This window comes from Pongo abelii, chromosome 19 (assembly GCF_028885655.2).
Source record: "Pongo abelii isolate AG06213 chromosome 19, NHGRI_mPonAbe1-v2.0_pri, whole genome shotgun sequence".
NCBI classification, from domain to species: Eukaryota; Metazoa; Chordata; class Mammalia; order Primates; family Hominidae; genus Pongo; species Pongo abelii.
The window spans coordinates 41,634,133-41,659,772 of NC_072004.2; the positions used below are offsets into that span (position 1 = coordinate 41,634,133).

A 25,640-nucleotide genomic window follows, 5' to 3' on the forward strand; every position below is an offset into this window, starting at 1 on the left:
TGTGGGTTGACCATGGCTTCTTTAATTCATTTGGAGACATTTTGGAGTCTGTGGAATTGGGCGGGGGTGCTGCCGAGAGGAGTGGGATGGGAAAGCATGGACTCCCTTTGGGCAGGGGGTCCTGACCTCACACCTCCTCCCAGAGGATCTCTTGCAAATCCCACGAGGGTGTTGGAGAAAGCGGGCTGGGGCTCTAGCCTTTTGGGCAGGAGTCTCGGACACAGGAAGGGTGGTAATGGGGGACACCAAGAAACAGCCCCATGCCTCCGAGATGGGAGAGGGGCTGGGGCAGAGCCTGTGAGGGCCACAGCAGGGTCAGAGCTGGCTCCTCAGACCTGGTGTCCCAGTGGGAGGAGGTGGCTTGGGGAGGGGGGGTCAGGAGAAGCTGACCCGAAGCACCATCTGGGTGTGTGTTCCATTGTGGGTCTCCCCGGCATTAGGGGTTAGGGCTTGCATAGGAAAAGTGGCTCAGTGTCCATGTGTGGGGTTCTGCCAGCCACTGGGCCACCGCCCGACAGCCCAGCTCCGCGTCCACGTGATGCCAACACATCCTGCTTGGCCCAGCAAGAACCCAGTTCCTCAGGCCCCAGTGTAGTATTCGCAGCCGGTGGCACCAGAAGCAACTGGGAGCTTGTTGGAAACGCGGCATCCCGCGCACTGCCCCCCAGCCCCGCGACACACACACCTACCTGAGAGATCAGAGCCTTCGTTTTCACAACACCCCAGGTGAGACACACACATTAAAGCTGAGAAGCCGGCCAGGCACGGTGGCTCACGCCTGTAATCCCAGCACTTTGGGAGGCTAAGGCAGGCAGATCACCTGAAGTCCAGAGTTTGCAACCAGCCTGGCTAACATGACAAAACCCCGTCTCTACTAAAAATAATCATAATAAAAAAAATTAGACAAGCGTGGTGGCGGGCACCTGTAATCCCAGCTACTCGGGAGGCTGAGGGGGGAGAATCGCTTGAACCCAGGAGGCAGATGTTGCACTGAGTCAATAACGCGCCATTGCACTCCAGCCTGGGTGACAAGAGTGAAATTCCGTCTCAAAATTAAAAACAAAACAAAACAACAACAACAACAACAAAAAACAAACCTGAGAAGTCCTGGTCTGGGAGCAGACTCCTGGCCTTGTTGCTGAGATGCACGGCTGTTGCACAGGGCACAGAGATTTTCTGGAGCCTGAGGTTGGCACTGCACCTTCTCCTGCCACCTGAGACTCTGCTGCTAGAAGAGGGAGGGGAGAGAGAGGGGCGAAGTCGGCCAGGGCGGCCAGGAGGCAGACGCCAAACCCAAGCTGGGAGCCGTGTGTTGCCAGGACCCCAGTGTCCCCGCTGAGCTCCTTCCTTGGTTCTGACCAGGAGAAGGAAATGGGGCTCAGTCTCTTAAGAAGCCTTCCTTGGCCAGCTCCAAACCCAGGAGGGTCCCTAATCCCTCGGACGAGGATGCTGTGGCCCACACTTGCCTCGACATGTTGCCTTCCCAGCGGCCACATCCATATGAGACAAACTCACATGGGACAGGTGGCCCCAGAGCAAAACGCTTTCTAAGACAGTGTCTAAGAAGAAGCTCAAGGCCTTCCCGGAAGTGCTGGCTTCATGAGAGAATCCCACCCTCGCCAGACCCCATGTCAGATCCTTTGTGTGGGAGGCAGGCCTGCTCCCCCTGCCCTACCACAGGTCTTTGGACCAGCACGAAGCTCCATCTGCTGCTGTCACACCTGGCAGCCATTTCAGAGAAGCCATGGCCTACCTGGGGTGTCCCTCTGTGGGGGATCTGTCCAGGCTGCGACACCCACCAGCTCCCCACTCTGTATAACTGAGGGCCACATTCCCTACAAAACAGCCTCCAACCGCACCCCCCCAACACACATACAGTGTGATTAAAGTAAAATTCAATTCATGTAAATATCTCCATCAAGGAATCATACAGGGAAGACCCAAGTGGCTGTTGGGAACAGACTAAGGTGTTAGTTTTTTAAACAGATGCATAAATAACTGTACACAAGGCAGTTAAATACGCAGTGGTGCGACAGCACCTCCTGGTGGTCACTTGAAGTGGTGCACTCAGCGCGGGTTCCATCTTTCACCCATTTGCCAGGTCTGGCATTGAAGATTTCGTCTCCAAGGGACCAGGAAGGCCCCAGCTTGAGAGAGGAGGCTCCAATCAATCCAGGGTGCTACTTGGGAGGAGGTCAAGTAAAGGGCTTGATGGGGAACGAAGTGAAAAAATAAGATGTGAGGCTGGGGGATATCACTTTCCTCCATCTCCCCAGGCCCTGTGACCTCTGATAATGCAGAGCTGGCTCCATGGTTAAGTTCTGTGCCGGCAGCTTTAACCCCTCCTATGGGCCATCAGAGCGCTGACATCTCCAGGCTCCTGGGCTGCACTGCCGCCTTGTCCGCTTGTAGGGAAATACAGCACCAAAGATATTTTCATGATAGCACTTCTGGCTCTTTTAGGTGGAAACAGAGACCAAAGTGTCAAGTCCAGGCTGGCATGAGCCCCTGAGGCTGCCCAGCTTCCCTATCGCATGGACCTCCATGAGCCATCTGTCTTCCCAACTGTCAAACTAACACTGTGCTTGAATCTGGTTTAGACTCTAACGGCCCTCAGCACCTGATCTGGTGTGGGCCCGCTAACCATCTCCAAAGCTTTACTTGGCATTCCCATTTCCTGCTCAGTGCTCATCCCCCACCCAAGATGCTCCAGGAAGTGTGAGCTCTGAGATAAATGCGTTTGGGAAATGCTACGTCATTTCTTTCCTCCCAGCCTTGAAGGGTCCCGATGCATAGCAGCACATTGAAGTCTCCCAGAAGTCTTGCAGTAAAGCAAAATGTTTGCCTTGGCTTAACTAAGCATGTCTCAGGCTATTCAACCTTGGAAACTTTTTGATGCCAAGTACCTACCGACCCATTCAACACATTTGGGGAAATGCCTGTCATCTCCTCACTGTTCTTCAAACACACCAGCTTAACTCCCACCCCCGGGGCCTTTGTACCTGCTGCCCCTCCAGAACAGCCCAGAGTGTTTCCTTCAGTGTCCACAGGGATCCTCCTCACCATCTCAGGTTTATTCTCAGATGCCGCCTTCCAGCTCTGCCTTCCCTGGCCACCCTATTTAAAATTACACTCCCCAGCATTCCCTGGGCTGTTTCCTGCTATTTTTCTCTGAAGCACTACACCTCTTCCTTGTTTGGGTTTGTCAGCCCCAGTGGAATGTAAAGAATTTTTGCCTGATTCATTTACTGCTCTACCCCTAGCACATAGTAGGTGCTCAATAAATGTTCGGTTGAACGTATGAATGTGTCTTACAGAGAGTATGGAAGTGACAATCACAGGGTTTGGTACCAGAGAGAGGCAGACTGAACTCTAGGCTTTCATATTCACTGCTGTGGTCCCCGTAGGCCCCCTTCCCTCTGCAAAATGGGGTGCCTCCCTCATAAAATCCTCGGCAGCACTGAACAAAATGTCACAGCAGAATCCTTGGCAAGCAGTATGCCCAGTGAAAGCCCTTGATAAATATCACTACTATCATCATCAATAAAATGCAAGCCCTTCCTGCTGGGGGGATGAGGGTGAGCAGACACCAGCCTGGGTGTAAATAAGAAGTGTGAGGTTCACACGAGGCTGACCGGGGCAGCCTTGCTCTCCCCTGTGTTCACAGCCTTGCTTTGGCCACACAGATACTTTCTGAAAGGGGGGTTTGGGGAGAGGCCAGGGAGACTCTCCTGCCCCCATTCCACAGATGGAAAAATGGAACACTTTCACCCGACTTCTCAAAGCTGCCAACCAGTCCAGGATGTGCAGTAGGGCCTTCTGACAGCCCACCCAGCTGAGATCTCGGCCACTGCTAAGATTCTCTTGGGGCCCAGAACTTTTCTGGGCCTGACTCGCCTGGGTCTACCTGCCACCCCTAGTCCTGGCTCCAAAGGCCTGTGGCCTTGGCCGGCACCTTCAGCCCACACACCCACTATTATACCTTGAGCTGAAATAAATAGTCCTTGACCTGCTCCTCATTCAACTTCAGCTTGGCAGCCACCAGCTGCTTCAGTGTGCGGGCCACATCCCAGGCCATGCGCACATCCCCGCAAACATAGAGGTGGCCCGGCTCCTCGTGGAGCACACAGAGCACCTCGCCGGCCAGCTGCTGCCGCAGGATGTTCTGAACATAGACCTGAAACCAGAGGAAGTGGTGGGTTCAGTCCCCAGCTGCTGGGGACAAGGCTTGCAGGCAGGCCTGCTGGCCTCAGGGAGGTGGGGAGAGGGCACTAAGGGGTGAGGAGTGAGTCCCCTCCCAGCCAGGACCTTGCATGGGGCCAGGCTTAGGATGAGGTGCACAGATGCCCCTGTGGCTCGACTGGGATTAGAGAGATAAATGCTGGACACAGTCCTGCCCTCCAGGGGTTGACCATCCAGTGGGGACCCCAGACTGTCTCTGAATTTGCCATGCCTCAAAGAAGCATCAATGAAGCCAGTCCCCCTGCCTAGGGCTCTGTCTATACTCCGGAAAATGTAGCCTCTCAATGCAGACTGTCCATCAGGTCCCTGCAGGGTACGGATCCTGGGCTTCCCAGTTAGAAGGTCCAGGAGTCAGTCGGGGACTCTCTGCTCCTGCTCCACACAGGATGCCCAGTGGCCCCAGCACTGGGCACAGAGCACTGGACCCGAGAGGTGCCCTGATGGGACAAATGTGTGAGGACCGAGAGTCTGTTCTGACACCTCCGGCTCAGGAGACAACGCGGCCCTGGGGGCAGCAGAGCCCGTCTGAGGGCCGTGGTGGAAGCGTCGGCCGCCCTCCAGTCTTGCTGGGCTTGAGCATAGCCAGCCTGGATCACCTCTCCCTGGGCAGTCGCATGTCCCAGGGGGCCTGCTGGGGACCTTCAGCAGGCTGAGCTCTGGGCTTAACCCATGTGTGATCTAGGTAGTCCTGAACCTCTCCGGGCCTGTCGCTTATGCTGTATGAGAGGGCGTAACACTCTTCGTAGCATCACTCTGATGGTTGTGAACTACCTGCATTTTAGAGCTCAAGAGCTGAAGGCTCAGGGAGGCGACGGGCCCGTGGGGACCCAGGGCTCATACTGAAGCCTGTGTGTGTAATGCTTCACCAGCTTTTAGGCTGCATTTACCTTAGCTTGCCAGGCAGGCGGGAATAGGCGTGTGCACCGCATGCAGCACCTGCTTCCGGGTTATCTCCAGCATTTCCTCCCGGTAGGTGGCGGTCCTCATCTGGGCGGCGGCACCAGAAGACCAGGGTCCTGCGGCCTTCCAGCACTACTGCCAGAAGTCCCGGGCTGTTGTTACCAAGTTGACCACCAGAGGGCGCAACGGCTCCAAGCCCGACTGGAATTCTCACTTAACTCCCACAAGTATCCTAGCTAGTTAATAGCATTATCCCCACTTTACAGATGAGGGAAGTGAAGCCCAGAGCATTCCGATCACTCATCCATAGCCACACAACTGAAAATGCAGATGCAGGATTCCCTCAGCCCATCGGAGGTCAAAAGCAGGGACTTTCCCATTGCCCCCACTACCAGGAGAGGGAGCCCCGGCTCCGGTGCCGGAGACGTGAAAGCGGCCATTCTAACCCACAGAGGCCCGCACAGGGAGGCAAACTTGGGAGGCCTTCCCTCCAGAGAGGTCCAGGAACCGTTTGTGGGGCTGCGGTTCTGCTTCTAGGCAGGCGCTGCCCCTAGTGCCCCTCCCACCTGGGAAGCCTCCAGCCTTACCCTTGCGCTGGGAGTCATGGAGCCGCTCCTGCCAGAAACTGTGGAAGGGAGCGATACCTGTGCCAGGCCTGACAAGGATGCAAGGATGGGAGGGGTCCTCGGGGAGGTGGAAGCCGCTGGCACTGAAGAGGACAGGAGAAGAGGGGGCCAGTCCTCAGACACCCCAGGCCCACGCACACACAGGATGGCTGAGGAGCTGGGCCTGTGGGAGGCGGTCGTGAGGGGGTGGAGAGGACAAGAAGCTCCTGTTTGATTTCCCACGTCCTGCAGGCTGCTTCGCTTCTGTCCAGCCACCAGCACCTCCCCCAGGTCCTTCTGAAAAAAGGCCAAGCTCACTGGACTCTGGGCCCCTCCAGCACTGCTGTCATCGCTGTCCCTGCTAGAGACAGGCACACCAGTGTGACCCCAGTGTCTTCTTTATGGGCCACGGGGCCCCCGAGCGGCACCTAAACCCCAGATCCCTCCCTTTCCTCCCGGAACCCCCAGGGGTCGGCGGCCCCACAGGGGACAGAGTGGAAGGGGTGCTTACTTCCGCACAAAGAAAGACACTGGGTTTTGAGGCTTCAGTTGTTGAGCTATGTGCTGCAGACGCCGTGGTGCAGGGGACCCTGGCCATCTGCAACGATAACACAAAGTGACCAACGTCCCCCACTGCCCATGCGCAAACTGTACCAGCTGCCCCGCCCACACCACGGTCTCCTTGGATGCCCCCACTCAGGCACTCTCAGGACTCAATGAGCAGCTGTTTGTTCTGGTTCTGAGATTCACCCTCTATGAGCCCAGAGCTGAGGAAAGTTGAAAGGGACTTAGAGAGGCTGCAAGTTGTTCCATCTGCCCAAGCAGAAACTGAGTTCGGAGTGGAAAAGTGACTTGGACAAGGTCACTCGGGTCACGGTGGAATCAGGTGGACAGCTCAGGTTCCCTGACTCCTACTCCAGTGATCCTTCCAAAGAGTTTCTCCAGGAACACTCCCAGCTCACCACTGAGCTCCACTGACAGCAGCATGAAGTGACCCCTCAGGGTGGCTACTGCTGTGTGTGCTCATGAGCATGGCCCTTGCTGGTAGCAACCCGGGGTGGTGGATGAGCTCCGCGCATTTCAGCCTGCTCTGGCACCTCGCTTTCCTCCTCAGCGGCCCCTCCCGGGCTTGTAGAAACCCAGGAGGTTTCTCTGGGTTCTGTTCCCCTTACAATGGCCCAGCACTTGAAGGAGGCCTCCAACCAACTGCAGAGGTCCCCCTGGTTTTCCTCGGGATTACGTTTTGCTCTCACAAGACATGTAGGCCTCTCCTCTCCTGGTCTGGGTGGGTGTTCTCTAGCAGGGCAAACAGAGTCTCTGGCCAGTTTTTAGAAACTGTGTTTGTGCTTCCTAGAGGACAGAGGACTCAGAAGTGTGGGCAGCTCCCAGCTTTGCCCACCCAGGCAACGCTCAGTTACAGAGGGCAGGGCAGGGGCCAGCGGCCAGTGGTGGAGCTGAAACCACCTGGACGAGATGTTGGCCTCCCGCTCTATGGCAGCATCACCCCGCCCCCTGCCACCCCGGCCCACTTCCCTTCCCTCAGTGACCCTGACCTTTCCTTCTTGGCTTCAGCACAGTGAGAATCATCTAATTATTTCTATGTCTATCTCTCCACTGCTGCCTCTAGATGCTCCCTGAGGGCAAGGCTGATGTCTGCTGTATTTCCACACCCACCCCAGTGCCGGGCACGTGGAGGTGTGAAATAAACCATCACTGAATGAGCTCAGTAAGTGAATGAACAATCAATGCAGAATCTCCCCTGCGTTCAGGCTGCACGACCAGGAAGACCAAGAACCACTGGCCTCCCACCAAGCATTGGGTGTTCTCCACGTCTGATCTCATTAAATTGTCCCAAGAGTAGTGGGACAGTGGAGTGGTGGAGGACTTGGACTCAGCAGTTAGACTAACCAGGTCCGAATCTCTGCTCTCCACTTACTAACAGTGTGACTTTCTGTGCCACCTGTAAAATGCACACAGGGCCTACCCCACAATGTAACTGATCATATACATACAGAAGGCTTGGTTTAGTGTCTGATTCCTAGAGATGTCTCCCACACGCCTCCTATTACGGTTAACAACTCTGGTTGGTGGGTGTTCCCTCCCTCCTTGAACTGATGAGGGAGCTGAGGCCGAGTTGATGAACAGTTGCCCAATAAGGGGCGGAGCATGGCTGCTCCAGATCCTCCTCCCTGGGCTCACCTCGGGTGTGGTACATGAGCACGGCCACAGTCAGGTGGATCTCCATGGGCTTGTGATCCCGGGAGGAGCTGATGGAGTAGAACCTGGGCTTTGGAATGGGGAGCTGGGAGAGCAGGAAGCCAGCAGACACCTGCAGGAACAGAAACTCCTCCAGCACCTCCAGGAATGTGAGGCTGTTGGTGAACTTCCACTTGCTGTACTCTGGGGTTAAGTGGAGGGTGATGTGAGCGACTCAGGGCACCTGCCCCACTTTGGGGGAAAAGGCTTTCACAACCCAGTATTCATTCATTCATTCACTCACTCAACAAACAAGCCCATGTGCCAGGCACTGTCCAGGTGCTGAGACTACCAAGCTTGAGAAGAAATAGTTCCTGTCCTGGAGGAACTCAGTCCGGTACATTTATCTAACTTATGTGACCTCCACTGTCAGCAACTCGTGGGCAGGGGTCAAATTTTTGTTGCAATTTAATTTGGGGCAAGGCTTGGAACCAATCAGACCTGGGTTTAAATCTTGGCTGGGTGTCCTCACTAGCTGTGGAATCTCATCCCAATTACTTAACCTTTGTGAAACAAGGATAGTATTGCCTGCCTTGTGGGGATGTTTTGGGAATTAAATGAGAAAGCATGTGCCAAGTTAGTACATTGCAGCCACAAAATAATGGTGGTGGAGGTAGTTGGGATCGAGATAATTAGCTATAATGATGACAATAATAATGATAACCAGTGCCTTTTGCAGACTTGGAACCAGACAGTTGCAGGTGAGTTAATGCATTCTCTCATTAACTTATTAATTCACCTCTCCATCTGTTGCTCTGCCCATTATGCCCATGTATGCATTCATCCACACCATCCATCCCCCAATACATCTTAAGTGAAAAGTTTAATTCCAGTTTTGGGGAAAGCAAAGATGGATAAGGACAGCTCCCCTTTCTAGCTAATGTTCAAGGCAATGCACTTTGTTTGCATCCTGCAGACACTTGGAAAAACTCAGTTTACTCAACATAGTTGTGTTGAGTGACATGGGACTGTGGATGGTGCCTGGCTTCCCACCAGCCTTTGACAAGTCTCACTTTGGGAACCTGGTGTGGATCTCTCTCAGGAGTTAAAGACCAGGTCTGGGCTCTGGCTCCCCACATGCTGGGACCCCCCACATATCCCCACTGCCCACCAGCCCTGATCTTCACCTGACACAAGGCCTCCAGCCTCTGTCTCTCAGTCGCTTCTGCAGCGACCTGGGCCAGCTTTTGGAGCAGCAGCTGGGTTGGGAGGGTGGTGATGTCCAGGAAGTAGGTGAGGGCCTGGTTGAGTGAGCAGGGGGCAGCCTCTTGCCACTGACCCAGTAGCTGCCCGGATGGGGAAGGAAGGTGTCAAGATAGAAAAGAGGCCCCATTTGGGATTCTCAGTAGGTAGCGAGGCCCCCAGGACAGACACCCCCTATTCTCCAGCTGCAGGGGAAAGGAGGCTCCAAAGACCTGGCTCTAAGAGCGAAAGGCAGGAAGAAGGTGGCACACAGAGAAAGGACTGCCAGGGAAGGCTGATCACCAGCCCCCCAAGGGGCACTAAGTTGGCGTGGTCCTGATGAACTAACCATGTCCTTCTCTGGCCCAGACCTGAACTTTAGCAAGACACTCACCAGTGATCTACAGACTCACAATGACTAAATCCACCAAAGACTAATGGATACCTCACAGGCCAGTTGTTCACTTAGAGAAAAGCCCATGACTGCAGTCCCTTGGGTGCTGTACCAAGAGGTGCTGGGTGAGCAGAAGATGAGCCCAAAGGGAAGTCCCAGGGGGCAGCATGCAGGGCAGTCACAGCACAGACCCTGGGGCCGGAAGACACGGGTTCAAACCCTGGCTCCCCACTTCCGAGGTGACTAAAGCCTCTGGGCCTTGGGTTCCCTCCCTGTGAAACAGATCTGATACCACAACCTCTCTTGCTGGGTTGGCATGAGCGCTGAATGAAATTGTGCACATATAGTTGGTGCTGTGGCCAGGTGTGGTGGCTCACACCTGTAATCCCAGCACTTTGGGAGGCTGAGGCGGGTGGATCACGAGGTCAGGCATTCAAGACCAGCCTGGCTAACACAGGAAACCCCGTCTCTACTAATAATACAAAAACTAGCTGGGCGTGGTGGTGGGCACCTGTAATCCCAGCTACTTGGGAGGCTGAGGCAGGAGAATCACTTGAACCTGGGAGGCAGAGGTTGCAGTGAGCCAAGATCATGTCACTGCACTGCAGCCTAGGCGACAGTGCAAGACTGTGTCCAACAACAACAACAAAAAAAGTTGGTGTTGTGCCTGGTAAACATGCTCCCTAAATATTAGGTAAAAATATGAGTATGAAGTTATTTCCTCTGGACCAGCATCCTGATGAACCACATCCATCACCCTGCAGTCATAAGGACATCTGTCTCCTCATCCTCACTTTCTCCTAGATGGTGGGGGACACTACCAGGCTCTGCCTCTCTGATCCCACTTTTTTTTTTTTTCTTTTTTGAGATGGCGTCTTTGTCACCCAGGCTGGAATGCAGTGGAGCAATCTCAGCTCATTGCAACCTCCTCCCCCCGGCTTCAAGCGATTCTCGTGCCTCAGCCTCCCGAGGGGCTGGGATTACAGGTGTGCACCACCATGCCCAACTAATTTATTTTGTATTTTTAGTAAAGATGGGGTTTCACCATGTTGGCCAGGCTGGTCTTGAACTCTTGACCTCAAGTGATCCACTTGTTTTGGCTTCCCAAAATACTGGGAATACAGGTGTGAACCACCACGCCCAGCTGATCCCACTTTCTGACTTTGGCCACTGCATTGAGGGGGATACACTGGCGGTGTCGTTATCACTGGGGAAACTAAGGCCAGGGAGCCATGCCTATGGCTGGGGCTGTTTCCACAGCTGCTTTCACATAAGATTTTGGCAGCCCACCCTCTCAGCAGGAAGGACAGGGATGACAGTCACTTGCAGGCCCAGGCTCAGCCAGCCCCTCAGCCAGATGGGGTGGCCGGAGGATGCCAGGCAGCACTGGCTCCCCGGCCCAGGGCTCACTGCTCTCATCCAGAGCCCCCAGGTGCCCTATCTGGTGGGGTGTGGGGCCATCCACCACTTGCTCCAGCATGCCTTGGACCAGGGCCAGCTGATTGCCTGGGCAAACCCCAAGGTGTTCCCCCGGCAGGTAGTTCAGGCCTTGGCCCTCCTCACAAGAGAATTCCACCAGGATGGTGGTGTGGCTGGGAAAGGAAATAGAAGCCTCAGGTGGGCCAGGCACCATGGCTCATGCCTGTAATCCTAGCACTTTGGGAGGCCAAGGTGGGTGGATCACCTGAGGTCAGGAGTTCAAAACCAGACTGGCCAACATGGTGAAAGCCCTTCTCTACTAAAAATACAAAAATTAGCTGGGCGTGGTGGCAGGCACCTCTAATCCCAGCTACTCGGGAGGCTGAGGCAGGAGAATGGCTTGAGCCTGGGAGGCAGAGGTTGCAGTGAGCCGAGATCATGCCACTGCACTCCAGCCTAGGCAACTGAGTGAGACTCCATCTCAAAACATAAAAATAAAAAAAGAAGCCTCAGGTGATGTTGCAGGATTTCCTCCAGGGCTCCCCGATGGGCAGGCAAGATTCCCCAGGGAATGTGCCCTCCTTTCACTTTCCTGGCTGGTTCCACAAGCATGGGCTGCCACTCTGAGCTTGGGAAGCATCCCCACAGCCAGGGGTGCTTGAGAGGGCCCCAGGAGCTTCCCTCTGGGGAGGAGAGGGGCTCACCCCTTCCCAGCAGCTCTCTGAGCCCCCTGAGCACTTGGCCACAGCCTCTGCCTGGAGAAAGCATCCCTCTTGGAGATAATGGACATCAGAAGAAACCTTTCCTTGTCACCAGGACAAACGCTGTTATTAGAACCAAGGCCAATTTTCCTAATGCATGTGGGGAGGACAGCACAGATCAATGAAACCTGCAGATAATCCACAAGGCTTGTTTCCCAGAGCTGGGAAATTTCCTTCCCTCCCAACACTTTTCCTGAAAGTTCTTAAGAATGAGTCAAACAGTTTAAGTCTCTCTTGCACTCTCCTTTTAGTGAAAGAGTTCAATGAGGAAGGAGAGGAAGTGGAACAGATGCTTACAGTCCAAGCTGGAAAAGTGGCCCGTGGTTAACCAAGAGTAGATGTAAAAGCACAGGTGGCCGCAGGTTACCAGGTGAGCCGGTCCTACCGATGGCATGGCTGCTAATGCCAGCAGATGCTCCTCTCCTCTCCCTTCAAAGACTGACTTCTTCTGGTCTTTCGTTCGTTAAAATAAAATCAGTAGAGCATCACCCGAGAAGCCCTGCACTTTCCCCTACCTGGATGTTGGACTCTGTAGATTCTGCCGAGATTTGAGCCTCATGGTGAACACGTTCTTCGCTTGCATGCCGCTGAGGGCTGTGGAGGACACAGAGATGGTGAAACGGCAAAGTGGCTCTTGAGCATGGGTGGCAGAAGCCCCCACATGTCTGAGTCAGTGACACCAGGACACTATCCTTGGGGCATCCTGCTGAGGTGGCTGTTGGGGTTTTCTTTCCTTTCCTTTTATTCCACTGTTTCTGAATCACAAATAAAGGTCCTTGGTCTCATACAGGGCAGCTGGGTTGCTTCTAGGTGTTGGGAAATTCAATTTAGGAACCTAAAATGGAAAGTCCCAGGACATCTCCATAGCTTGGGATCCACAGGAGAGCATCATTGACATTGGGGATATCTTAAACATGTAGAAACCCTCAGGACTATTTAATCAGGGCACAGAGCACAAAACCCGGGGGTGCAGAGTGGAGAGTTCACCACTACAGCCTGGAATCGCCTCTGTGATGCCTTCTTCATGACCCTTGGCTGCCTTTGTGGCTAGAATGTTGGCGCTCAGATCCCAACGTGGCCACAGGCTAGCAGCTTGCTTCACCTCCCTGAACTGCAATTTCTCCATCTGTGCCTTTCTCCCAGGAGGAGTGTCCAGGCTCACTTAGCCCATGTGGGCTAGGAGCCCTGGAGAGTGCCCAGCACTCAGTGGGCCCTCGGCGGATGCTGTCCCCTTCTCTCTCCACCACTCTCCTGGGGCTCCCTCCTGAAACAGCCTCCCTCAGCACCTTGAGTCTTGTACCCTAACAGGGTCTTGCATGCAGTGAGAGGGAGGCCCCTAGGCCAGCTGTCTCTGTTCAGAAGGACTTGGGGGTCTCCTTGACCATGGGCTCAGGGCTCAGACCCCAACACAAATAAGCCCCGTGTGCTGCAGAGAAGCAGGTCCCTTAGCTGAGGTCCAAAGGCTGTGAGTCCTGCACAAGCCTAAAGTGGTGCGGGTCCCAGGTCACACTGGAGGTGTAGAGCTTGGGGATCTGAATGTGCTGTTTGCCTCACACATCAAACGTTTCACAGGCTGCCTGGAAGAAGGTGGAGCAGATGGGGGTTAATGGTCAGCAGCAGCAGCATCCCCACCACTGGGGCTACCACTTTTTAGGCCCTTACCATGGGCCAAACACTAAGCCATATGCTTCACGTAACTTCTAAGCACACTTAGCTGATAGGGTGGCAGCAAGGACTCAAAGAGGTGTCTGGGCTTGGCACATAGTAGCTATTGCTACTATTTTGAATGTTGTTTTGCCTTTGTTTTTGTTTTGAGACAGGGTATTGCTCAATCACTCAGGCTGGAGTACAGTGGTGTCATCATAGCTCACTGAAGCCTCAGCCTCCCTGGGTTCAAGCAATCCTCCCACCTCAGCCTCCCAAGTAGCTGAGACTACAGATGTGCACCACTAAGCTCAGCCAATTTTTTGTATTTTCAGTAGAGGCTGGTTTTGCCATGTTGCCCAGGCTGGTTTCAAATTCTGGAGCTCACGCGATCTGCCCACCTCAGCCTCACAAATTGCTGGGATGACAGGCATGCGCCACTGTGTCTGGCCATTATGAATGCCAATATTGACATGATCTTGTTGTATCCTCATGCCCACACTGGGAGAGGTCTGATTGTTCCCTTTTCCTATTGTGGAACCACATGGAGGAGGCCCGGGCTTTGGAACCAAGCCTGCCCCAGTGCAAGCTGATGCTCCTAAGCACCACCACTGAGTGACGCTCTGCATGAGTGATGAGTTCCCTAAATAACTGGGGCCAACCATAGCAGTAAAGAGCTATGGAGATACTGAGTGGATCCAAAGTGGATCCGCCACTGTGTGGTGCCTATCCCCAGGCTCTCTATGGCTGCGAGACTGAAACAGACACAGTAGTTAAGAGGTGACCTAGGTAGTCAGTAGGGGAAAGACCTTAAACTAGAAGCTCCCTAAGGGCAGGGGGGTATCTGTGCCACCTTTTCCCCCAGAGTTTTGTGCACAGTGTGGAGCTTTTCTAGGGGGCTGAGGGAGAGCAGCAGTGACCTAAGCCCTCAGGCCTGTGGCCCTGACTCATGCCTGGGACCACATCTATAGGACCAGGGGCAGAGGTCATGGCACCTGGGACGCCCAGCACAGATGTCCTAGGCATGAATGCACCCTGTCATGTCCCTGCTGTGGAGCAGCTCTGGCTGGGAACCGACCTTGAAGGTTTGCATGGCCCAGCTGCAGAAGGCATCCTCTGCCCACTGAGCTCATCCTCTTCCCCCATCGGGGTGAGCTGAGAGGCCCCCAGGTGGGACAGCTTCTGGGTGAGGTCATGAGCAAAGGCACAGAACTGAGGGTACTTGCTGGAGCTGAAGCCAAACATGACATACCTGCCCGAGGAAACACACAGACTCATGTCCCATGCAAGCAGCACCTGGCACCCAGCACCCAGCACCAACAGCCTGGAGGGCCAGCCCCAGACTCTCCCCATCCAGCTGGAGCATGGATCTGCAGCCCCTTCTAGTCCTCCCAACCCCTGAGCCTTGTCACCAACTCCCATGACCAACCCATGCTTGGCCTGCAGACCTGTGAGAGGGACTTGGTTTCTGTGGCTTTACCCGTGACACACTCCAAGGGCAAACCTCTGGCCCAGGGTCCCTCTGTGCCTGGTCAGCTCTGAGAAGACCCCGTATGCGCACCCAGTTGCATCCCCTGAGCCAGACATTGGGTCCTCAGGGCAAGGTCAGAAGGTGCAGGAGGAGGGAAAAAGGTTTATCTGAATTTGTTGGTGAGCTCTTTCAGCATGAAGAGGGATTTCTTCAGTTTCTAGAAAGAGAGGGAACGACAGAGTTCTCAGGCCAGGATGAAAAAAAACACTGCTTTTTCCATTCCTCTGGAAAACTGGCCATAGCTGGCAGGAGATGGCTCCTGGCCCACAATGGGAGTTGGTTTACATATGGGGCCACCTGGGCAAGGACCTGGTTGTCAGGTGAGAATTTTAGCTTGTCTCTCACTCCAGCTAAACTGTAGCAACTCGTGTGGGCCCTGTCCCTTGGTGGGAGACCCAGAACAGCCTGGCCCCCTCCCATCCAGCCCTGGGCATCTCTGGAGGGCCTCCTAATAGGCCGTGATTCTGTCTTCTTGTTTGGAACCTGGTAGAAGCAACAACAATTGGTCTTACAGTCTCTGCAATAAGGCTGGCTTTCCAGGAAGCCAAGATGATTCCAGGAGGTATGTGACCCAGCAGAACTAGCGTCAAATCCCATGGTGACTATTTACTCCCTTTTCCATAATTTATTTTTTAGTTATTCCCCTTCAATTACATTTTCATTCTTTTGAGCACTGGAGAGACAGTCTCGAGTTGGTGCTAATAGACCTTTAATACCTCTCTCATTGCCTAGTACTCTTTTTAAAAAACAAAGAAAGAGCAGGCCTTGGCCAGGGAATAGTATCTAGCTAAAATTCATTAACTTCATTTGGTTTTCATTGAATTTATGTTTTGCTGCTTTCCATTTGTGAGAGTGATGCAAGTTTCCTTTAAACATGAATTTATAAATACAAACAGGTAGGCCATTCACAGAAATATATTAAATATATCATAGGAAAGGTGGCACTCCCATATGGCAATAATTATTATGGAGGCCGGCAAATGACCTGAGTGACCCAGATGGCCTGCACACTGACTCCCAAATGCCCTCTGTAGGACCTGCTGCATTCCCCAGACCCTTTCCTGGGTCCTCCCACACCCTACCACCCCCTAGACCAGCCAGACCTCAGGCCACCCACCTCTCCGTTGCTGGGGCAGTCTCCATTCCCAAATGTGCTGGTCTCCACCAGCAACAGCTGTACCTCCTCCAGGCAGCTCTTCTAGCCTGTACTTGTCCATGCAGAGAACCTGGATGGTACCCAGGTGGACATCAGTCCTCAGCTCCCAGTAGATGCTCTGGGCTTCCTCCCACAGCTCCCCCAGGCCAGGGCTTCTGTGCTCATCTGTCTCTTCCAGTGCCCGGCACAGGTGTGGCACGGAAGAGGTGAGTGAACAGATTTGAACACATCATCCTCGGTTCTCCTTCCATGCTCAAGCCCTGAAGGTAACCCATCAGGAAGCCCTGGATGCTCTGCCTCTAAAATACTGCCTATCCTATGTCCAAACTCCTCTCATCACATCCATTGCTATTTGCAATTTTGTGTGTGTGGAAATATTTCCACGAAATTGGAATGAGCTGGGCCGGGGAAATGTGCCCTCGCCTTGCTTTTCTATCCAGGCCCACCCAGCTGAGGATGGGGCACCTGCCACCACTCTCCTGGGAGTTCCGGACTCCTGGGAGCTGGCAGGTGAGGACCCAAGAGTGTTTTCAGTGACCTGGCTGACCTGGTCATCCGTCAGTCCCACCTTAGCCTAGGCCTCTATGCAGCACAGACCACAGCTCATCCCATCGTGGCATTACACTGGCCTGTGCCCTGTCCTCGGGGTCATAACCGTCTCCCAGAAGCCGTGCAACCCTGGAAAACCCATCGACCTGTCTATCAGTCAGGTTCCTCCTCTGTGCATTAGCAATGGCATTGATGCCTGCTTTGCAGGGTGCTGGGAGGGGAGAAGGAGGTGTATGCTGGAGAGCTCCCCAAGGGCAAGGCCTGGTTCTGCGTCACTCACTGTCAGATCCTCAGAGCCCGGGGCTGGCCTAGCATGTGGCCACCATTCCCTAAGTATTGGATTTGCTTCATCAGTGCTGAAGGCAGGGGATAGAGCTTAGACAGACCCCCTGTGTCCTGTCTTCTTTATCTGCAGCTTACTCATTCTTGCCCCTTTCACACACACCCTGTAGAGCAGATGTTCACTGAGTTTGAACAAAATTCAGCTAGAGCAGCTGATGTATATTGAGGCCTGAGTTCACCTGCCTGGGTCTCTGAAGTCCTCGGAGTCTCTGTGTGGCCCCCGTGGTCTGACACTGAGGACACGCCTGTAGTCTGCTGATCCCAGAGGGAGGGGTGTGTGCTGCCTGGGGTGGGGAAGATGTCAGGGCATGGCAGGCGGCTCCTGGGACTGCCCCCCAGGGTTCAGAGAGGCTGAAGGCTTCCTGCCACACACCCTTATCCAGGGCTGTTGGGCCTGGGATACAGCCCCCTGTCAGAACTCAGGTGGGAGGGGCCTTGGTTGTCACCCAGCCCCCTTGCCACCTCACATGGGGACCTGCCTCCGCAGTGGGTGACTGGACCCAGATGTGGGTCACCCTCTGCCCTCCTGGGCTGCTCAGTCCATGCCAGGACTGACCTTTCCCACGCCTGGCTGAACTCTTGGCTCTGGCTCTGGGCCCGGGGTCCCTCCTGTGCCCTCTCCCTGAATGCTGTGGGGGTCAGGGACACCTGATTCCCTTGTCTCCCTGGCTCAAGGCTTGTCGTCCTGGCACCCTTAGAGGGATCTGCCGGAGTGAGGGGACTCTGCTGCTCTCTGAGGCTGTGGGTGCTCTCAGGGAGGGGTGGGGGCTCCCACAAATGGGTCTGGCTCCTCCAGTGCCCTTGAGGGCCCTGTGAGGGGGAGAGCGGGCCACCATGGAAAGTGGGAGGGGGCTTGTTGTAGGCTCTTGCCCACATCCCCCTCCTGCACAGTATGTTCCATACACACGCACTGAGCACCTGCCTTGAGGGATGGTGGGCCTCCTGTACTTTCTTAGAGTCCAGGAGGAAGAGGAGAAAGAAAGGTGAAGAGGAAGACCCAGATAGTAGGATTGGGGGTCCTGGGCACTCCCCCAGTATTGACTGCCCCAGAGGGTGATTCAGGAGGGGACCTGGTACTGGAGCCCACCTGGGGGTGGCAGGTTCCCATGCTTCCTTGTTAGTTTCTTCATAGAGGCCCGAAGGTGTTTCAGAACAGGATCATTGTCCATGGCTCAGGTATGAAATAACTGGTCTCGAAAATGTGCCCACAGGCCAGACCTGGACATCTTCATGAGGTGCTCTAGGGACAGGGTGGGCATCAGGCCAGGAGAGTTCCCTGGGAGAGGTCAGAGCCCACACCCCATGGCCACTTCAGTCTCCCACTGGGCGATGCTGGATCCTTTCATGGCCACTCCAGGGGTCCAGATATGCACAGAAGGCTGTGGCTGGGGGTTAGCCTGGGCAAAAAAGTGCTCACTACACTCCTGACTTTCATCTGGGTCACGTGGGGGATGGGCTTGGTGTCATTGTGCCCTGCCCAGCCCACCTGGACAGACCTCCTTCTGGGCCAGAACAGAAGATCATGAGAACAGTGTGAGGAAGCTGCCCTTGGGCCAGTCAGGGTCTGACCCCAGCGCTCCCCAGGCCCCACTGGCCACACGTGGACTTACTCCTCTGAATCTTAAAGGCAATGTTTGTTATCGGCATCAGCACCTGTTCCCCTTTCAGCAAATACATGTCCCACAGGTGCAGGGTTAGCCCAAGAGATATCTGTGGGGACAGCAGGCATGGGAGGACCTGGCCCTTCCAGGCTGGGGTTGGTGGCTCGAGCTGCACCCATTGGGGCTTCAGTCTCCAGAGTCAGTGACCTTCCCCATGAGGGTCACCTGACCCCTCCAGGACACTGGGTCAGACAAGGTCTTGCAGCTCCTCATGGGGGGCACTCATTTCAGTGGGGATGTGGCTTCTGGAGACAGGGGCTTGCCCAGGGCTTGAGGCTTCCCTGAGCCCTCCCAAGTTGGGTCCTGGCCCAGTCTGCCCATGAGGCTGGGCCTGAGCCCCAGCCTCTGCCCTGGGATGACCCCTCTTGGGCAGAGGGTCTTGCTTGTGTGGCCTGCAGGGGCCCTCCTGGGCCTCGTGTGGGCTAGGGGCGAGCCAAAACCCTGGGCTGGGGACGCAGGGCACTGCAGGGCAAGGAGGGTTCTAAACCAATGTGCAGAATCTCCTGGCCACCGCTCCAGCCCCTCCTGGAGTGACTCCTTCATCCTCCAAGTCTCCAGGGTGGCCCCTATGCAGCCAGCCTCTCCCTGATCCGTCAGCATCTGGCCACCCAGACCAGTTCTCAGTCCCTATGGTTTGGCCTTTTCCAGAGTGGCCTAGGAATGGGAATCCTATTGTGGTAGCTTATTGGGCCTGGCTTCTTTCCCTTAGCAAAACGCATCTAGGATCCACCCACGTTCATGTGGGCATCACTAGATCATTCCCTTTTCTCACTGAATCTTCTGCCATTTGAAGGCAGGACCACCCTTCCTCTCTGCGTTCCCGTGTTGAAGGTCATTCCCGTAGCCTCCATGTGTGAGTGTCAATGAATCAAGCAGTGAACATGGCATGCAGGTTTCATGTGGACACCAGTTTTCAAATCAGTGGGTTCAATATCAGTGATGCTTTGGGGACATGTGGTTCAAGTCCATTGAACTTTGTGAGCCACTACGCAACTGGCTGCCAAAGTGGCTGTGCCATGTGATGTTCCCAGCAGACCTGGATGAGAGTTTCCAGGACCCCAAGCTCCCCCAGCTTTTGGTGCTGTCAGTGTTGCCTGGGGAAGCTCATGGGCCCTCCATCCTGCTGCCCTCCCGTGGGTCCTACCATGGGTCCCTGTGGGTCAGGGAGAGCACTTTTCACCATTGTGCATGATTTTCTTTGCTGCTGTCTGTCTCCTCAGGATCCTCCTGGGTTCTGGCCCCACATGTTCCAGTCTAGCCCAGGGCTTGGAACCTGGGAGGTGCTCGGTCCATGGTACCAGCTGCTCCCTGGTACAGGAGAGCTCTTGGCAGCTCTGTCATCCCTCCTGGGTGACCCTGGCTTCTGCTCCAGGGAAGTCCCCATCCCTCTGGTTCACCCCATCTCCACTGGAACCCTGTGGCTCCCATAGGCTTTCTTGACTCCATATCGGTCCCTGAAGAACAGGTGGTTCCTTAATGTCTGGCTCATGTCCAGGTCGATCTGGTGGATGTGTCCAGAGGACTTCTTGTCCTTCTCCTTCATGACCTGTAGGGCAGGGCCAAGAGGAGGAAGCAGAATCAGAATAGATGGAAGACTGCCCCAAATGGCAGTCAGCCCACAGTCAGCCCTTCTGGAAGGAAGGAAAGAAGAAAGATGTCCTTCTGCAGAAAGCTGCTTTTTGGCTTGTTTCTGAAGCCGGAGAGGGTCATGAGAGCTGAGTTCGTCTGTGGTGACCATGTCACCGTCTGTGCCCAGGATGTGCATCTGACCACCCCCCCACCCCCAAAGCCTGGGCTTGATGTTCCCTCTAGCTGGAGACCTGGGCCCCTGACATGGCCTGGCCTGTTTGTTGTGCTCTGGCTGAGCATGCCTGGTATTTTCTGGGAATTTTTGCCTTGTTTTCCTGAATGTTCAGGAGGATTGACCACAGTTGGCCCTGGATGTTCATGGGAATGCCTTTATACACTCGCTCAATCAGCTGTGGGCAGAAAACAATCTGGTGTCACAGGCCACAGGGCAATCCCAGTGAGGACCAGAGCCCGAGGATTCTGGAAATCTTTGGTTTTGGCCCCATGATTCCTCAGTAGAGGTGAGGTCAAGCTGGTACAGGGTCTTCCTTCCCAGGATTGAAAGAGTGTGTGGGCACTGAGTCCTGAACACTGATCTGGACCTTTTCCTTCTTTTGGGTCACCAGGAGGCATCCCTATTCTGAGCTCCAGGGGGCCCCAGCCCTAGATTCAGTTTCCCTCCCAGCAAGGTGATGCTTGCATGAATGGGCAGCAAAGCTGGCAACCAGGCCTGTGGTCCTCTGGGTGAGGACAGTGTGCCATTCGTCCTCTGAGAGGCTGACGGTGCCAGGCCACAGCCATAGGTGCCTGTCCCCTGTCTCTGCAGAGTGGTTCCGGGGGCCTCTCCCTCCACACATTACTTTTTTGCTGTTCTGATATGTCTCCCATTCTCCCAGCATTTCCATCCACTTGCTCTTTCATCTCATCTCCTGCCGCATTTGCTTTCAAATGAGGAATGTTGGAGTTAGCGGAGCTGCCAGGCTTCCTGGAGTGGCCCTTGGATGCTGGGTCTTGGGCTCTGAAGCCTTGGTGGGACCCAGCTGGAAGGAGCCAGGGAAGGGCAGACCCTAAGGGCTGAGGGCCTTTGAGCAAATAAGCACCAGTGGGCTTGCCTTGGGACCCCGGGACATGCCATCCTCAGGCCACAGACACACCAGTCGTAGGTCAGGTCCCAGCCTCTAGGTGGGGTCCTAACACAAGTGGGCAGCCACCCCCATACCATGACTGTGGTTCTCACTTTGGAATTTCATCAAACTGCCAGTGATAAAACAACCTGGGGTCAGGTCCAGCAGGAACAGCTGCCCCTCCCAGTGACAGCGTGTTGCCCTCACCTGCCACTGCCCAGACCTGCTGCCTCCTCTGCCTCATCAACCACCCACCTCTCCCTCATCAACCACCCACTGAGTCCCCCTGTCCCGGGACCAGCCCCCGATGGATCAGGCTCTTACCTTCGCCTCCCAGGTAGTGATAAGGGGCAGCTCCGTCTCACTGTAAGGGAACCCAGGCAGAGCTGAGGACTTGCAGAGGGTCTGGAGTTGTCCGGGTCAGGGAGTCAACCCCCAGAAAGGACTGGCTCTGTCCCATCCAGCTCAGGGCTCAGCCCAGGAGAAGGCACAGGGAAGGGAGGACAAGGGCCTTCCCATGGGGCTGACTCCCAGGAGGGGCCAGGACCTGGGAGAAGAGGGAGTAAACAGCCAGCCTGGCAGGGGTTACTGGGGCCCCTGGTGTGGGGGGTGGTCAGGTTGCACAATGGGTCTGCCCCTCTTGGACTGGAGGTGGTGCTTTCTGCTGGAGCTGAGAAACGTCAGCCCTAGGATAGGATGTGGATAGGATGGGGGCTACCCACTGTGGGTGACCAGGCCCTGACAGTAATCCCTCAGGGAGTGACCAGTCTAGGGGGTCTGGTCTGAGACCTGCCTGGTATACCCTGGCTGCACCAGGGGCCCATCCCACTTGAGAGTCCCAAGGCCCTTACAGCATCTGACTTCCCAGGGTCCACCTGCCTCTCCCTGCACCCAAGCCACACACACTGCATTTCAGAAATGGCATGGCTCATAAGCTCCCTCCCATCCTACCTACCCTGGGATCCTCTGTCTCTCCATCCTGTGATCCCTGAGGGATGGGCTCTGGGCTGGGCTCCTCTTACCTGGCCCCAGATCCCTTCCCAGCACCAGACCCAAGGTCATTAGCCACAAGCTCTGCTGCCTCCCTGGCTCTCCGTGAGATGCCCAGAATACGGCCCTGCCCATCTTCTCCTCCATTCCCCTAAGACCACAGCCCCTACGGTCCCCATGCCTTTCCCCCTTCACCATGGGGACAGTAAGGGCTGTAGCTCTAGGGAAATGGGGGAGAACAGGGGCAGGTGGGCCCTCAGAGACCTGCTGGACAACAACCCCGAGGCTGGGTCAGGCATTCCCTCACCCTGTGGCCACAACGCTTGGATCTCACTGGGGTTGTCTCCAAGTGAACAGGGCCAGACCCTCAGGCTGCCCCCCTCCTCTAGTGCTAACTTGGAGACAGAATTGCTGAGAGCCCAGGGCCCTGACCTAGACCCCTCTCCATTCCCACGCACTCCCTAGATGGGCCCTGCACCACTGGCCTAACAACAACCTCGGGCTGGACCTGCAGGGGAGCCAGGGAGGAGTTCTGATCCTGGAAAGGAGGTTGGCTCGACCTAGGGAGACATGTCCTGTGTCAGAAAGGTCTTTGTAAAAGCAAACCCATCCCTGAGCAGAGATAGGTGCTTTAGGGGCTGAGGGAAGCACAGAGGACTCACTGCAGAATCCCAAAGCGATCAATGTTGCCATAGATTCCAACAGGCACAGGCCCCATGTCCTCTGGCAGACCAGCTCGGTGTCCCTGTAACTCAGAGGGAGCCTTGGTGAGGGGTCCAAGGTAAAGGGTGCAAGGGCCTTTGTGTATTGGCCACCCATCCCTGCCCTGTGCTCCTAGGGAGCCCAGGACCCTTTCACCAGGGTGCTCTGGAGGAGGCCTCCCCCCAGGGAGCAGACTGACCTCTACCTTCTCATGCTGCATAATGATGTCCCCTCACTCCTGCAAAGTATCTGCATCCTCTACCATGTCCATCCTGTGAGACAAAATTGTCTAAAGGTTACACTGTACCTGAGAGCTTCAGAGAACACCTGAACTTCTCCTGCCTGGTTCCCAGATGCTGCCTGGCTGCGTAACACCCATTCCACCACTGCACCCAGGTGAAAAGGGGCCAGACCCAGTGGCCCACACCTGCACAGGTCTCTGGAGTCTAAAGCCTCAAGCATGGGTGTGCATCTTCCTAAGGACTTGAGGACAGTGGGACCTGGACAGAGAATCCCGTTGTCCCCAAATGCCATGAAATGGGCACACACCTGCCCTGGCAGTTTCAATGGTGTCCACCTGCCAAGGGTGAAGGGCCCATGATGGGCTATTCCAGGGATGTGGAGGCAGACTGGGGACAGGGACCAGAGGTCTCTGTACAGTTGGCCTCCTGGGATGCTCGGGACCACAGAGATGCTCAGCTTCCTGTGGGGAACAAGACCTCTCCTGACTGTTCAGTTCTACTCCACTCATCACTTGGACTGCCGTGGCCCTTCAGTCTGAACAGTGAAGCCACTTTAGGAACAATGCCAGTTGAGCAGGAGAGTGTTTGATTTTTGGGATGAAAATAATCTACTGTCTCCAAAGCAGCCCCTGTGCTCATGGAAACCACATCTCTCAGGGAGGGATGGTGGACTCCACCATTCTGAGCTGTCCATACAGGAAGGGGCTTCATTTTCCTGGGTCACTGAGGAAGAACAGTGGGTCTTTGGTCCTGGAGAACACCTAGATGGACTGTCCCTCCTGGGAACACTTGGGGCAAAAGGAGGGCAAGGCCTTGAGAGGATCAGACAGAGAAAGAAATACCTGGGGAGAACCCCAGTTCCTGGACCTGTTTGAACAGGATGGAAGATAGTCTCGCTCCAGCCAGCTCTCCAGGGCTCCTTCATTTTCCACAGCTGCCCAAAGGCAGAAGGCTCCCCATGCTACTCCCAGACAAGGGACCATGTGTGTCCAGTGGGTCCCACAGGGACCATCAAGACTCAGCTTAGGGCACAGATGTGTTCGGAGGGCCCTCCCCTCCACCCCACCCACAGTGGATCCATCCCAGTGTCTCTGCCAGGGCCAGGCTCTGCCCCTTCAGGATCGGAAACCCTGGACAAATTTGGGATCTAGGGCAAGGAGGCCACCAGGTTCAGGCCTTAAGTCCAGCCCAGCACAGGGCAGGGCTGAGAGCAAAACCCAGCGTCATGCCTGGATTCCTGGGCTGGTTACTGCTTCTCTGAGCCCAGATGTCACACCTGTCGAATGGGTACATTCAGGAGCCCCCATGAGGATGAAAGAGACAATTGTCTACATGGGCAGCATAGAGTGGGTACCCGGTGAGTGCTCAGGGGTGACCTTCCTCGGCAGCTGCCCAGAAGCTAGCATTGCCCACAATGTAGCCACTGTCACCAAGCCAGCATGGAGGGAAGAGAGCAGGTCACACTCACCTGATTCTGATGAATCAGCGGGCCTGGGCTATGCCTTTCAGGGAGAAAACCTTTGAGTCCACAGAGCTTCTCACAGATACCACCGTGTGTGTGTAGCTGCTGTAGAACACGGAGGCAGGATGGAGAGCGGACGGGTGCTAAGCATCAGTGACATTCTGAGGTCATGGCAGGCATCACAATGGGGACTTGCCTGGGTCAGCAGGGCCCAGAGTCAGCATCTTCCACTGCCTGAGGCAGCAACATGCCTGCCTGCAATGTGTTTCCGCATGTGTGTGCACACGTGTATGTGGGTAAACACATCTGTGCACGCATGTGTTGCTTATCTGGCCAGGCCTGGCTGCCCCACTCATGTGTGCACCCAGTTCCTTGCCACTGTCACCCCCGGGGCCCAGGGCCAGCATCAGAGCATCCATGGGTGCTCCCTGACCTCAGCCCTCCCCGCCCAGGGTGGTCCTGGGATACACATAGGGATGGAGGGAAGTGACTGCTGCTGTTGAATCTCAGAATAAAAATGCTAATACTATTACCTAATGATCTTTTTACTATCTCTAATGGTCTTTTTAGTATCTCTAATGGTATCTCTTTTTTTATTTCTGATATTTTAATTGGGTATTTCTCTCCATGATCCTTGGTTATTCCAGCTAGGGGATCCTGTGGGGAAAGTGCCTGGCACACAGTAGAGGCTCACTCTTCTAGACATGTTATCGAAAATCTAGCTCATCTGTCCTTCCACCCAAGGCCTAGGTGATGCCAAATTCTAGGAGCCAGAAAGAGCTTGGGATAAAAAGAACATTCAAGGGGAGGGCTTTGACCTTGGCTGAGCCTGCCTGTGCCATCCAAATCAGGAGGCTCAAGTCCTGAAACAGGGTGTCCTGATGCCCCAATGCAGGGCCCTCCTGATTG

At 55.1% G+C, this 25,640-nt stretch overlaps 2 protein-coding genes and 1 pseudogene across 4 annotated transcripts; all 3 read right to left on the bottom strand.

Annotated features, from left to right (window-relative positions):
• Positions 1 to 2: 2 nt before the first annotated feature.
• LOC100435087 (nitric oxide synthase, inducible-like) lies at positions 3 to 17,063 on the bottom strand (annotated as a pseudogene).
• A 556-nt stretch (positions 17,064 to 17,619) lies between these two features.
• Positions 17,620 to 18,855, bottom strand: LOC112128518 (putative TBC1 domain family member 29). The gene is made up of 4 exons (XM_063719053.1): positions 18,826 to 18,855; positions 18,592 to 18,751; positions 18,069 to 18,117; positions 17,620 to 17,791 (listed from the first exon to the last, which is right to left on the bottom strand). Exons 1-4 carry the CDS (start codon positions 18,853 to 18,855, stop codon positions 17,620 to 17,622), a joined length of 411 nt encoding a protein of 136 aa, XP_063575123.1.
• Positions 18,856 to 19,249: 394 nt separating this feature from the next.
• LOC100939790 (ubiquitin carboxyl-terminal hydrolase 6-like) lies at positions 19,250 to 24,861 on the bottom strand. Of its 3 annotated transcripts, none has more exons than XM_054535608.2 (5): positions 24,738 to 24,861; positions 23,233 to 23,299; positions 22,988 to 23,070; positions 21,660 to 21,699; positions 19,250 to 20,188 (listed from the first exon to the last, which is right to left on the bottom strand). In XM_054535608.2, the coding sequence occupies exons 2-5, from the start codon at positions 23,245 to 23,247 to the stop codon at positions 20,036 to 20,038; spliced, it is 291 nt and encodes a 96-aa protein (XP_054391583.2). In that variant the 5' UTR covers positions 23,248 to 23,299; positions 24,738 to 24,861; the 3' UTR covers positions 19,250 to 20,035. The 3 variants fall into 3 exon arrangements, 2 of the variants coding, with proteins under 2 accessions (XP_054391583.2, XP_054391582.2); XM_054535607.2 differs by having other exon boundaries at positions 19,251 to 20,188; positions 23,227 to 23,299; XR_008515056.2 differs by lacking the exon at positions 21,660 to 21,699 and having other exon boundaries at positions 19,251 to 20,188; positions 23,227 to 23,299.
• Between the last annotated feature and the right edge of the window lie 779 nt (positions 24,862 to 25,640).

Excerpts from the sequence above, each read along its gene's own strand:
- LOC112128518 (XM_063719053.1), bottom strand. The coding sequence starts at position 18,855 with ATGAGGAGCTGCAAGACCTTGTCTGACCCA. Across the intron at positions 18,752-18,825 it reads GCAAGACCTTGTCTGACCCA|CTCGAGCCACCAACCCCAGC; the intron begins GTGTCCTGGAGG and ends CAATGGGTGCAG. Across the intron at positions 18,118-18,591 it reads TGCCTTTAAGATTCAGAGGA|GCCTCTATGAAGAAACTAAC; the intron begins GTAAGTCCACGT and ends AAACACCTTCGG.
- LOC100939790 (XM_054535607.2), bottom strand. The coding sequence starts at position 23,247 with ATGCAGCATGAGAAGGTAGAG. Across the intron at positions 21,700-22,987 it reads GATCGCTTTGGGATTCTGCA|TGAGACGGAGCTGCCCCTTA; the intron begins GTGAGTCCTCTG and ends GTTCCCTTACAG. Across the intron at positions 20,189-21,659 it reads TCACTACCTGGGAGGCGAAG|GTCATGAAGGAGAAGGACAA; the intron begins GTAAGAGCCTGA and ends CCTGCCCTACAG.